Source organism: Manduca sexta, chromosome 28 (genome assembly GCF_014839805.1).
Source record: "Manduca sexta isolate Smith_Timp_Sample1 chromosome 28, JHU_Msex_v1.0, whole genome shotgun sequence".
NCBI classification, from domain to species: Eukaryota; Metazoa; Arthropoda; class Insecta; order Lepidoptera; family Sphingidae; genus Manduca; species Manduca sexta.
In genome coordinates this window covers 8,732,006-8,746,462 of record NC_051142.1, presented here as the reverse complement: position 1 = coordinate 8,746,462, position 14,457 = coordinate 8,732,006, and the positions used below count along the sequence as shown (strand labels likewise).

Sequence of the window (14,457 nt, the reverse complement as noted above, 5' to 3'; positions counted from 1 at the left end):
AGATAAACATGTTATCGAGATATATAAATATTTAATCATAACAAACAACGGATACTAGTATACTGTGTTAAATTTGATTATGATAATGGAAGACATGCTTTTAAATTTCAAATGATCGTCGTCCCTAGCGTACGTGCCTGGACAAGTAATTTTTGCAATTACCGACACAGGCTCCATACGTATATGTCGCAATTTGCCGATCCTCTCGCGAGGTGCGGTGATCGGCTTCTCGGAAATATTGCATCAACAGTATACCGAGCTCTTGCGATTAACGCACTAATTACCGCGTGCGACTGGCTCTTGGGTACATATTACATAGTGCCGTACCACAGCACACGGCAGCCACCACCGGCTCTGACCACTCTGTCACTGCTCGCATGGCACATTAAAAACATATCTCCGCCGCTTTTTGTGTTTCTCGTCTTAATTACGTGGCTATTAACCTTTTTTACATTTCAAAAACATACTGAACATTTAATAATGTTGCAAACTGCATGTTTTTGTTAATCAGAATATTGTCGTTGCGCTTGTTAAATGCCACTATGTATAAACCTAATTATTAAAAAAAATATTTGTCTTTTTCCCAGTCGTACATACATATAAAGGTTTCGTCCAACGGCGGACGAGACGGGACGGTGTGGCGACGCGACCACGGCGCTTGACTCTGTGTGAAGTCGAGCGGTGAACGCGACGCGACGGATCCTTGTGACACATTCTATCATATTACCTAGTACATTACAAGTGTTCACGTCCCGCCTACATCACGTCGCCGTCCCGTCCGCTGTTTGAAGAAACCTTTATGACTAAATATCTATCTAGCTTATTTATTAACTGCATTTTAGCTGTCGTGTAAATTGGGACTGGAGCTTCTTTGTGTTTATGATCGCGAGCTGATTTTGATAATAACAGATTAAAATGTTTAATGTTTATGAAAAGGCTATAAACTTTATGGACAAGCGGTCGCCGGTCGGTATAGTAAATAAGTAAGGAAGATACAAAATATGCAATATGACGTCTCCCGTTCTGATTATAAACCTAGATACTCAACAAAAAATGTTATTTTATGATATTATATGTATTACATTATTTATTTTAGTAACTAAGAGGAGAAATATTTTTTGAATGTCGTAAATACCATTGTATTTAATTTTATTTTATCACATAAAGGATTCCTCCCGAATAATCCGCCTCGGTCTCTCTGAGAATGTTAAATATAAGTTTGGGTAACGCAATATAGGGTGCTTTGAAAAAGAGGTTGCCTTTTTGCTGTCGGTATTATCATGCCCACGTTGAGGCCTAAATTAAAAACCTGATCTATACATAGGTACCCAATAGTTTAAAAAAAGAGTACTAAAGGTTTTTTTTTTAATATAGCACAGCGACAATATGTATTATCTTTATCGAGTTTTCAGGTCAACTTCATGAAGTCATTTACAAAGTTCTAGAAATCAAAATAACCTTTTAAATAGATACGCGTACCGCGTTAACTTGAACCTTATAAATATAATTTAGAACTATACAAATGTGTACCTAATACCTAAAAGTCTTTGGTGACTCATAGAACTGCAAGTTTCCCTATGAAAGTACTAATATGTTCGTTAAACGTACAATAAACCGATGGATGTTAAATAAAGTAGAAATACTAAATCCACAGTTAAAGTAAGCATAACGGAAGTGTGCCCACAACACATAACGGGGAAGCACAGTCGAAGACATCGCCAACTCAGTACTGTATGTACCTAGTAAGTGTACTTCGAACATATATCGACGATTAAGACATGACGTTGTAGCTAGCATTTTCTCTATAGTAAGTATACGTATGTAACTAACAGATTTCTAGTAATTATTTAAATTGTGAAAGCACTTAATAACAGAGTAGCGCGTAGTGCGTTCATAAGTTCTCGTGATTATTGCGAGGGATAATGACTTGATTCATTGACGTCAACAATCTACTCGTATGCAATACTCAGTATTGGAAACACTACCCAAATGTAAATAATGTTATTTTTAAAGTGGCCACATATTTATTCTTAGAACTCTATTCTATTGTAAAACGAATATTTTAATATTCTTTTGTCTTATATTATTTGAAATGTACGAGTCATTTTATTACGGAATTCCTTTTATTTATTCTCAATAAATATTCACAATGTTCGAACCATGTATAAACATACTTAATATAGACTGACACAAAATACCAAAATATGCATAAACAAAAAAATAAGTAACTTTTGATTAAAATACGCAAGAAACTTTAATAAATGTTTCTATATGACAAATATGCAGCAAATACCCAACAAAAATGCGTCTACCATAATAAGTTTTTACATTCAAGTTATTGTAGTGAATGCAATAATTTGTACTCCACTGAACATTTCATTTTATACCTTACGGCAATTTAGCCTTGCATACCAGATTGGTTTGTGGCGCGTTGATTAATCTCTTAATGCATTTCTGATGATTCGGCTTGCATTTTGTTCCTTCAAAATGCGTCTTTTAAAGGTTAGGGACCTGATTTACTTTATTTCTTACATTAGTAAATAAAATGTGGAAAAGGAAGTGCTAATTACAAGTGCGACAGACATTGCTTAATTTTTTATATTTTAAAAAAATGTATAACACTTATCACATCAATATAATAACAATAAAATATCTAATATCAGTGATAAATTGATATTCATTAAAGATATTTTTGTAATACTAGCTTTTGCTCGCAACTTTGACTGCTTGAACGAGTTGTCCGGGATAAATATCCCGATTTATTTTTCCCGGGATACTGTATGTCCTTCCAAGGGTCTCAAACTATCTCTTTACCAAATTTCATCGAAATCCGTCAGGCTGTTTCTAAATTTATCGCGTTCACACAGACAGAAAGATGCGGCGGGGGACTTTGTTTCAAAACATATATTTTAAAACTTATGAAGGGGAAAAAAATTCCGTTATACATGATTGTTGCGTAACTTTAATCGTTTACGCAGCTCACTCAACGGAAGCTCTTAAAAGGAATAAATGTTCTCCGTTTTTGCATTATTTTTCATTGATGCTCCGCTCGTATTAGTCATAGCGTAATGTTATAGCCTTCCTAGATAAATTGGTTTCCAACACTAAAAGGATTTTTCCATTCGAACCTGTAATTAGCCCGTTCAAATAAACAAACACTTCAACTTAATATAGACGATATACAACTATCTAACTAACTTTATATAATAATATAGACATAGATAATGATAATCATACTTTCTAATATGAACAAACAGGTGTATTACTTTATGTTTCTATTTATAAATATGACAATTCTTTCTAGACTTTTAACATCCTAGTTATTGTGAAAAGAATCAATCAGTAACAGAATCTAACTTCTTAGTAAGTTTCTTCTTACTTACCAAAGTTTGTGTGTTAAACTAATATTATTAATTTTTTTTAGCTAAACTAAAACATAAATATGTACTGTAATGATAATAAGTAAAAGCTTATTACGGGTAGCAGCAGTTTGCTCAACCAGTATTGCTTTCCTATAACATGCAACTTTTACATTGCATAGACTTTAATTAAAAGTTTCTCAAGAGCACAATTAATGTATGGAAGTAAGCTTTAATAAATACTATAATTTATACAATATACATTGCAAAAATTTGCTATGAATTTGATTTACTATCCAATGTAATATTATCTTATGATAGCATGGTATTTAGTCAAGTTATTTTGTTTCTATATATACCAGCAGAGGATTTCAAATAATTTCTTCACTCTGTTATATTATTCCTGCTTTAATATATATTCATTAGGCATTGAATATTTACAGTATCTCACTAGTGACCTGTGTAATTTTTAATTGGTATGATATTCTCATAGGGCAAAAGTTGTCAAACATTATCTATACTTTTTATTTTATGGGCACAACAAAGTGAACCCATTGCGCCAGATGTTAAGTGGAGTGGTGACAAGATAGAGTATCAACTGATGAGAAATGATATGTATCACCAGTCAACACTTACACCAATCTGATTGAACCAGATAGACACAGACTATATGAGCCAAACAAGACAAGAAACACTCACATGGGCCAATATGACTGGTTGAACAACTTATGTGATTTCCAAGCAGATGCAAAATATATCCTGCCACCAGCAATCTCAAAGTAAAAATTATTTGATTGCGTACTTTCTTAATGTAAGTATATCTGATTTCTTATACTAAACATATAAACATTTAGTAGTTGATTGATATTTGAGATGATTATTGAATATTATAATGAAATGCAGCTAATGGTGCTATTGACCTAATGTGATTATGATTCATTGTCCCCATGTAGAGACAGCACGATTCAACTTATTCAAATTAAGAATTTAAGGTAGTGTTTTATTAACTATCCATACAATTAAATTTAGTTTTTGGTTAGACTATATAAAAAATTCATACACCGAAGTGAGCTGACTGGGGAGAGGATTATTGGTATTATGAATTTCCCATGGGATACAAATTTAAATTTTTGGAATAATAAATTATAAGAAATTTTAAAATATAACATGCAAACTGTGATGAGAATGTATGCCATACTGATGTCAAGCCAAGTAGCATTACTAGATAATGTTGACGGCAACAATATTGATTATATTGACAGTGGTTTTCTTTTTATTTCTTGTGATAGCAAAAACAGTGCTAGTATTTTATGATAGCACCTGTCTGAGGAGAAATTTAACATAATGTCAATTAGGATAATGTGTAGCTTAAATCAAAATACAAATTTCAGCCAAAGAAATCAATTTAGATTTGTACTAATGAAGATGGAATATTGCATACAACATATAATATAATAATCCATATATTGTAACAAGATATACAAATTATTGTGTTTAGTGCGCTTTGTATGAATGTCTAAAGTATACTGCAAAAAATATTATTGCTATTTATAAAGAACAATTTAAAATGGATTTTTTACTATGTATAGTTGTTTTATTTAATTTACTAATATTATTTATATATTTGTAGGAAATAGATAGATGTTATATAATTTCTAATGTTACTAATTTAATTTCTAAAGACAATTACTATGTAACCCAAGAATAACTAAAAAAATAAGTTAAATTCATGCATACTGGCAATTCGGAACCTCTCTTTTGATTTAATCATTAAAAGCCAGTTGTAATACATCTCTTGATAATAAATTATAAGATAACTTAGACTGTATATATAATATATTATATTAACTACATTGAAAACATCAGTGTTTACATAGTTAGTTGAATTTCGATACCACTTCGGGACTTTCGGTAGTGTTGGCCACGAAATACATGTATTTTAGACATACCGCAACGGTTTATATTTTATGTAATATTTGAATTACATCACAATATAATAGACATTACACTCACCAAAAAACATTTTGTAACAAACTTTGACAAACCTTTGCATTTACTTAGGTATTTACGAAAAGAACGCGATTTTATATTAATTATTTGCACAAATCTCATTTCAGCAAAAGCTTTCTGTAAGTAAATAGAAATAAAGGATTACTCACCGAAACTGCCGGATGACAATCCAACTTTCCAAGAATTGGAAACTAATGCGAGGTATTATTTCGAGATTATGTCACGGTTTGCCGGATAACACCGCACCTTGTTAACTGTCCATTCAAATCATTGTACAGTTAATTCATAATAATATACATATTTCTAATAGTCTGCAACTTTCTTTTTAATAGTTTGCGGTCTACGGAAAACACCACTAACTAAACGGAGCAAACGCGTGCAACTGACAACTTCTTTTGACAATAGCTTGACATTGACAACTTTGACAATTGGAATACAGACTATATATGTGCACAGATCTGGAAATGGAAGTTCCATGATCTTAGAATAGAATAAAAAGACTTAACATCAATTAATATAGTGCTCTTTTTGTATTCTATAATATGGATTTATGTTATAATTAAAAACAGAAAATTGAAAATTTTTTAAGCATTTGATATTTTGATCATTATTTTTGTTTATAGATTTACAAGGTTTTGATAAAATCGATTTTCAATGTTTTCCGGTAATATTTATCATTCAAAACAAAGAATATATAATCAGAGATAAATAAACTATGTTATATAATCATTATTTGAGTCACTTGTTGTGTTTTCATATATATTATAATAATTCTCTTTGCTTGTTGTAGTCCGGCCTACGCGACGGTCCGCACCATCCCAAATATTACTTATATATATAATTGTAGTTATTTTGGCGCGACAAAAATTTCCTGATTCTAATATTGTTGGATTTGACGAAATACATTATATTTCGCTTTGAAAATTAGACAAATTTAATACTTATTTTTCGTTAACAAATTTGTTTTTCACAAGTTTTCCCCATGTTTTTTAATACTCCCCATGATTAAAACATGAAAGAAAAGCTCAAAGACCATGTCACGAATACTCAGATAAAAGACTACTACCATTACGGGTCACCGAAAAAACAGCGAACAATATGCGAAGTACCTACGTAGGTACGTACATTGGGCAGTATGGTCGAAAGACTAATAGCCTGTCCTCTGGACGAATAAAAAAAGTATTTACGTACATTCAAAAATTCTCCCCGCACCGTTATGGACCCGGCCATGTGACGTGTCTAATACAGGGCCGTAGCTGGGGGGGGGGGCATTGTGGGGCAATGCCCTACCTCAAAGTACTAATGCCCTACCTTTATAATCAACTAATAATAAGCAAAGGACTGTAAAACAGATTATGAAGAAAAAAAATACAAGCTTAAAGTGACATCTAAACAACACCGGATTAACCACGGTAGATATGTGTTCCCATAGTTGGTTAAAGTTCCCAAGGAAGTTGGTCCCATGGTAAGATTTGTATGCATATTGATGGGTGGAATACCGCCTTTCAGGATTTAAGGGAATATTGTTCCACTTTGTAAATATACTACCCTAACAATTACGCAAATAGTAAATTGACTCATTAATGTTTATAAGTTAAGACAGCCAAAAATCGATTGACCACATCATATCTAGTAACATTTTTACTTCTGCCCTATCTGTAAACGCAGCTGCCCTACCCTAAATCCAAGTCTAGCTACGGCTCTAGTCTAATATGCTGTTTTTTTTTTGTGTTGCGGAGAAAGTACCTTATTACTACCGCCCAGCCTTCACTGGGGGCCGACTGAGCGGTTTTGTTGGGGTAACCGTGCCTTACGGCTCGGTGTTGACCCGCCCGGATTTGATTATGGCCTTCGGACGACCGCCGGTCGGAGTCCCTAACACTGTACGCACCCTACGCATGGCCTACCAACTAAAACTCCGCGGTGGCCCTCTTCGACGCATTTGCGACGGCTGCGGGCTTCCTTCGACGGAAGTGTCTAAGTCTTCGTCCACAGCCGTTCCTGCGCGGTGCCGCCTAGTGCGGCCCGTCTCCTTGGGCTCAGAAGCCCCCGCGCACTGAAGGGCGTAGGCTTCATGCTGCTGTTGGCGTCAACAGCAGCATGAGGCTTACCTTCATCGCTGCCGTCCATCCCGGTTGTCACCCGAATGTGCAAAAGCGCACGATGTACGCTAAGGGCCGACTCTTACGCCCGCCTCCTCTGCTGCCCGCCGACGACCCCCCGATGGCCCCTATTAGTCGCCTCTTACGACAGGCAGGGGATACCGTGGTGGAATTCTCCAATCGCCCCCAATCCACAGGGCGGGTCTAATATGGTGTCTAATGAGCGTTTTAAATTTAAAACGTTAGGTACCTATTGTGACCTCAAAAATAATAAACGGATTAACATTTTTAAACTTACCAAATAAAAATACTGCTGGACACCGCGTACTTCAAACCTTCAGAAAGATTTTCTTCGTTTCCTTTATCTGCTTACATGTGAATAAATTTAACTCTAATAGATTTCTAAATAAATGGACAATGAAAAACAAAACAATATGTTTTTCCAACTGAAGAATTTATTTTTTCTTGGACTTTGTAGGGGCTTTCTTAGTATTTTTCAAATATCGGAATGCTCCGAAAGCGCGACGGACCATGACTCCGCGCCACCACGCCTGTATGCGTGTCACCGAGGCACGCAGCCGCTCTTCACGCGCCAGGCGTGCTGCACGTTCGCGCTTAAATGTAAGCCAAGCACGCATTTCGCCTTCGTGTAAGTCATACTAAAATACAACAATAATCTGACTAAGATATTTATAAGCTACAATGACGTATAAAGGTAGTCTACATATTAATCTGGATCATATAGATAGGTAGTCGAAATCAGGCCTTTGTGAGGCTGCAGTTAAAAAAGCTTAATTTTATTCCCCAAACCCTTTAGTCACACACAAATTAACTGGTCAATTTATGGATTAGTTACCTACTAAATGTAATTAAGTATAGTCAAGTGGAAGGCGTTAGTTTTAGACATGCTTCGCATAATAAAATTTCTTACCCTTATCTTGCTTGGAAGGGATAATTGGTTGACAAAAGTCCACAAGTAGATATATTGTGTCCATTTTCTTTTATGGTAAAAGTTAATCTTGACATTTTATACAAACCCATACTCACTGCAATAAAGGTCGGTGTGACACACATTTTCAAGCATGTCGGGGAACCTTTTTGGCTTAGTTTTTATAACTGGTTGTATACCTCACAACAAGCTCTTATGGCACGTCGAGTCCCGTAACCCGTTTAGTATATATACATACATAATATAGATATTATATGTAATATATATAATATATCGTATATGTATATGATAAAATAATAGAGCCGGTTTTGTTCACAGAACACGTTAAAACGGCTCAAGAATTTCGATACTCATTCTAAAAATTTCAAAATATCTAACTTGGCCTATAGAGAGGGCACTGCGGATAGTAAATCCGCAAAGTTCTTCGCTGAATATTGATTACTTAACGACCGTCATCATCAAACATAGTTTAGGTATCGTATCGACAATACTATTGTGCCTAATTTTACATCGAAAAAAGGTTGATGCAACATTTTGACGTACTTATGAAATACTTAAACCTATTTTATAAGTTTTAATGTTAGATATCTCTGATTAGATACTTACTGTACCTATCCATTAAGTAAGTACTTATCTATTTTCACATAAATTTATAGCTATTATAGAAAATAATTAGAACATTATAGAACCATCCATAGCAATTGTTGTATATAGAACATAACTATTAATGATTCCGCGTAAAAGTGAAACATAACGTTAAAATGTGTTGCTTTCGCAGTTTTCTTGTCTGGCACGCACGGCTGTTCTTATTTTCCACGAATGTATTTAACCACTCGGTGATTTTAACATAGCTAGGTGTTTTTATGTTTTTATGAGTAATCAGAGACGTAGGTTGCAGTGTGCCGAAGTGTCCGAAGTATGCAAGTCACTATCACCGTCTACAGATTTAGAGAAGTAGTGTCCTGTTTGGAAATCATTGGTTTCAGCAACCATAAAAATTGTTTTGGGTAATTTACCGAATAAATCAGATATTTATTTGCCTGAATTGCAATAAAAAAAAAAAAATATTATCCTTGACTCGGTAACATTAAAGTATGTAATCAAATACCCACTACTTTTTGAAACTCCTTCCGACGATTCGTTGCTATACGCAGCTGCTCAGATTTCTCAGCAAGCCTGTCACTTATGATAACTATGTCCGTATTGTAGCGCCGCTCCCAATATTCTAAAGACGTTTCACGTTCCTGTTTACCAAAGATTAAACAGTTTGGTGTATAATTAATAGCATTAACTGTCGAGTGCAGGGGCGTAGCTATCGCAGTATCAGCCGTATCAGAGATACGGGGCCCCCTCCTGGCCCATACCTGCATTAAACTAAGCAGACGTCCAAAAGTTTGCACTGCTTTAAAGGGCCAACATTATATTTATATATAGGGCCTCTTTATGGCAAAGTACGTCACTTGTTGAGTAATAGAGCCTCACAGTATTTAGTTTTGACACGTCTGGACAGTCACAGAGAAAATAAACCTGAGGGTCTACTTCGAAAAACAAAATTCGTAGTATCTGATAACGGATCGCACGTTTTGTTACTACAAAGTATGTAGACGAATCCGATTCGTTCATCGCAATATTTCAGACATAGAATTTGTAAGAACTTATAAGGTTTCGTCATCCCTTTGTAAATCCATCTGAGAAAATAAAGTTCCACTGCTTTCTCAAAAAAAAAATACAGGGAATTGATCCCGCCACTAAGTTGAGCTACAGAGCAGTGACGGATCCGAAGTACTTAATTTAATAGTAAAGTTAAATCCGAAGTTCGTTGTTTCTTCGTTTCAGACCGACGTTTCGGCGTTCGTTTTTCGAAGTAGACCCTCTCGAGATAATTAGATGTGATATAGCGTTTCGTAGTCTTACGTAGTATTTGTATTATCTTTGTTTCGTTGAATAGATGAGTTTGTTCAACGTCCATGTCGCCTTCCTTCCAAAAACACTCACCTATACCAATTTTGTTGAATATTGTGGCGTCGTGAATACATGGCTTTAGCATAAACTGGCTTCTTGTTTTTGCATAATGCAGAAGAACTAATAAATCTCCTGTATCACGTCATTAGTCCATACTAGATGAATTAATGCCTCAATTGCCAGGTTCTGTGCAAGGTGTTTATTGCTTGTTACTCTTACTAATGATTCGTTCAATCTGGACACTCATAAGCACACTACAAACTTGTGTTGATTAGATACCAATTTAAGAAATGAAATTGCCACAGAAAAGGAAACACTACTAAATGTATAAAAATATCCAGATATTTTCAAGTGTGATCTGTATCGCTACGCTGCAGCACCGCGTAGCGATAAAGACAAAATGAATATGATACTCCAAAAATAGTTATTTTTACGTATAGTGCCGGAAATTTAATTCGTACCAATTTTTGTGGCCAAATGCTAATTGCATTTTAATAAAATAATAATATTTCTACCTTCCTTAAATTTGATTAGCAAATGGGAAAGATTAAGTACGCAGCGAATTGTTTTCACGATCAGACTGCTGAAACGAGTTTTGTGGGGATTGTTTAATCAACGTAACAAGGACAACGACGGAGTTAAAGAACAATCAAACCTTAATTTGTAGTTCATAAGCCTTCAACAGCTCAATGTGAACGCGACGTTCGTGATCAGCGCGCGGCATCTCCGGTCGCGGCACTTTATATTCAAGATCCAAGATCTCAGCGCGTGCCAGTAGCCACTTTTCTGCGTAACATAATCGCGTTGTTGCGTTTGCGACATCATCCTGCAATAGACAATAGTCACACTGTAAAAATATTTAAACTTAGCGAACCCACCCCAAATTATACTTAACTTTTTTTTAGTTTCGTATTAATAAATATTTTCGCGGGGTAAATAATAACCTAAAGCGAATGCGTCAGGTTACTATTTACCCTGTACCTCCTGAGTAGGAGTAACGTGGCTTAAGTACTATTAGTAAAGAATTTTCAAAACAAACTTAAAAACTTTATTTCCTTATAATATTAGTAGGTATATCTACTTAGTCTGGCCATAAATACTGTTACACTTAATTATAAAAAAATATTACATTTGAATTTCGAATCTGTCATTTTTATACGATTGTTCATTGTGTTTTCTCATTTTGGCGCCAATACATTGTAAAATATTTTGCGATATTAAAATGGTGTGGGGTGATAAAGAGAACCGAATCGCTGTGATAGCATTACACAAAGTAGGTATGGAGCCAAATGCAATTTTTAAAACTCTCCATACACTTGGTATTAGTAAAATGTTTGTGTACCGGGCTATTAATAGGTACAATGAGACCTCCTCTGTTTGTGACAGAAAAGATCTGGCCGTCCACGTAGTGTTCGTACGAAAAAGGTGGTCAAAGCAGTAAGGGAAAGAATTCGAAGAAATCCTGTCCGAAAGCAAAAGATTTTATCTCGGGAAATGAAGATAGCACCTAGAACCATGTCGCGTATTTTAAAAGATGACTTAGGACTTGCAGCCTATAAGAGACGCACTGGCCATTTCTTAACTGATAATTTAAAGAAGAATAGGGTGGTAAAATCGAAACAACTACTGAAGCGGTACGCAAAGGGAGGTCACAGAAAAATTTTGTTTACGGATGAGAAAAATTTTTACAATTGAGCAACATTTTAACAAACAAAATGACCGTATTTATGCTCAAAGCTCTAAGGAAGCTTCCCAATTAGTCGACAGAGTGCAACGTGGACATTATCCGACTTCAGTGATGGTTTGGTGGGGTGTTAGCTATGAAGGAGTGACTGAGCCATATTTTTGTGAAAAAGGTATCAAAACATCGGCACAAGTGTATCAAGATACCATTCTTGAGAAGGTAGTTAAGCCCCTTAACATCACCATGTTCAATAACCAAGTATGGTCCTTCCAGCAAGACTCGGCGCCGGGTCATAAAGCTCGGTCCACGCAGTCTTGGTTGGAATCGAACGTTTCGGACTTCATCAGAGCTGAAGACTGGCCGTCGTCTAGTCCCGATCTTAATCCGCTGGATTATGATTTGTGGTCAGTTTTAGAGAGTACAGCTTGCTCTAAACGCCATGATAATTTGAGTCCCTAAAACAATCTATACGATTGGCAGTGAAGAATTTTCCCATGGAAAGAGTGCGTGCTTCTATTGATAACTGGCCTCATCGTTTAAAGGACTGTATTGCAGCCAATGGAGACCACTTCGAATAAGCTTTTTATATTTTTAATTGTTTTATATTTATGTATTAAACTGACACACTGTAAAAGTAATAAATGTTATTTGCAGTTAACAATTTTCTTTTTTCTTTATTACAATATTTATGGCAAGACTAGGTATATATTAAGGCATTACCTATGTATCAATTTTTTGTAACTTTTTTGATATCACAGCAAAGCTCCATCCTAAGATAAATAACGTCTATGAATAAGGGGGACTTATTATATTATATTAGTGCACCTACATTTATTTTATCCTTAAGCACAGCTATTTTGTTGTCTGCATCACGGAGATTAATTTTCCATATTATCTGTTTCATTTTCAATTGCTCCTTCATTTCTTCCAGGGAACTGTAACACGATAAAAATATTCATTAGATAGATAAACTACGACCTTACAATCCAAAAGAAAATTCATCAGAACCTGCAGGCCCTATCTCAAAAATCAGTTCAATTCGCAATTACACTAAACTTAAATGTAATAAGTATGTTTAATGACTAATTATTTTAATTCCGTGCGAAAATAATAAATATCTATATGAAGTATAAATGGTATTTTAAAGGATATAAGCCAGAAGTTCGTTCAAGCCGCGAGGGCAAAATATGTTAATGATGGTCTAAGAGACCGAAGTACCTACTAATAAAATGAATGCATAATTTTTTTTAGTTAAAATCAGCTAAAAACTCTAGGTTATTTAATTTTTTTAGGTACAATATTGTAATGTATGCAAATATTGCTTCGAACTGCAGAAGTTTGATTGCAGACTTTGGAAGTTTGCATCAAACCAAACTATCTGCACTGGACAGCCAACATAAATTAAACTTAAACGGATGCCTTGAAGGAGCTTATTTTAGAAATCATTGCAATCGGTGGACTTTCAAGTAATTACCTACACTATTTGAAGTATTTGTGGTTTAAGTAAGTCACTATGATTATACAATAATAATTCATATTCTGAACGCCTCGGTCGCGTCAATGACGACTGCTGTGCTGAGGTATCGGATTCTATCCTTGGGTCGGGTAAAGTAATATTAGGTTTTTCTATTTAGTATCAGTACGGTGTTTAGAATTTGTACCTGATATGGCGATAGGCTCACCCCATCACATCATGGGATGGAGTACACACAAAGAAAAGTGGGTGCATTACTTGCATCTCCGCCTACCCCTTCGGAGATTAAAGTTATGAGTCTGGGTATACATACACACATACACATACTAAAATTTAATAGTTATTGGATTTACCTATAAATAGAATCATAAAGTCACTGATATCTTCATTTTCATATTAACAATTTAAAATATGTACTTTTTACCTAACATACCCCTTATATGGGTGCAACATATCCAATAGTTATAAAGAATAGTGTGTATACAGTATAATAATAATGTATAAAAACACACACACATATATATACACGTGTGTGTATGTAATTCGTATTATTTACCATAATGGCATTATTCGTGTCTGTGTCGCTGGTTGGTAGTTTTTTAACTCAATAAACACGACACTGTGAGTTCAGCTAATTAATTGAAAAATAAATAAATGATCACTGTAATGAACCAATTCTGCATTTTCTTTTTCGCTTCATCAGTCAAAAGTTTTCATTTTATTAGGCAAATCGTTATTTTAATGAGAACTTACGTTCGTAATTGTTCTTGATCGCCTCGCTTGTATTCGAGCGAAGATTCTCGTTGCTTGAGATAATTGACTGCTTTCCGCAAAGTGTACCATTGGCCGCTATCCGCCACTTCTATTAACGTTCTCCTTAATACATCTTTTACTATATCTCTAAAAATTACAGTCAA

At 34.9% G+C, this 14,457-nt stretch overlaps 2 protein-coding genes across 4 annotated transcripts in view; both read right to left on the bottom strand.

Annotated features, from left to right (window-relative positions):
• The window catches only part of LOC115450431, a 50,445-nt gene extending 44,685 nt beyond the window's left edge, over positions 1-5,760 (bottom strand). For both annotated transcript variants that reach the window (XM_037444915.1, XM_037444916.1), the window contains exon 1: positions 5,519-5,760. The gene's annotated coding sequence lies outside the window, so the exon portion shown is untranslated. The remainder of the gene's footprint in view (positions 1-5,518) is intronic.
• Positions 5,761-7,926: 2,166 nt separating this feature from the next.
• On the bottom strand, positions 7,927-14,431 carry LOC115450435 (dynein regulatory complex protein 9). Of its 2 annotated transcripts, XM_030178451.2 has the most exons (5): positions 14,294-14,431; positions 12,896-13,001; positions 11,038-11,208; positions 9,533-9,664; positions 7,927-8,130 (listed from the first exon to the last, which is right to left on the bottom strand). In XM_030178451.2, exons 2-5 carry the CDS (start codon positions 12,986-12,988, stop codon positions 7,927-7,929), a joined length of 600 nt encoding a protein of 199 aa, XP_030034311.1. In that variant the 5' UTR covers positions 12,989-13,001; positions 14,294-14,431. The 2 variants fall into 2 exon arrangements, 1 of the variants encoding a protein (XP_030034311.1); XR_003939286.1 differs by lacking the exons at positions 9,533-9,664; positions 11,038-11,208; positions 12,896-13,001; positions 14,294-14,431 and adding an exon at positions 8,519-8,887 and having other exon boundaries at positions 8,047-8,130.
• Positions 14,432-14,457: the final 26 nt, after the last annotated feature.

Bases quoted from the DNA above. Each gene is read 5' to 3' on its own strand.
- LOC115450435 (XM_030178451.2), bottom strand. From the start codon at position 12,988: ATGAAGGAGCAATTGAAAATGAAACAGATAATATGGAAAATTAATCTC. The intron at 9,665-11,037 runs GTTTGATTGTTC...TTTGGTAAACAG, and splicing joins CTTATGAACTACAAATTAAG to GAACGTGAAACGTCTTTAGA. The intron at 8,131-9,532 runs GTGGGTATTTGA...GTTGTATTTTAG, and splicing joins GGAAGGAGTTTCAAAAAGTA to TATGACTTACACGAAGGCGA.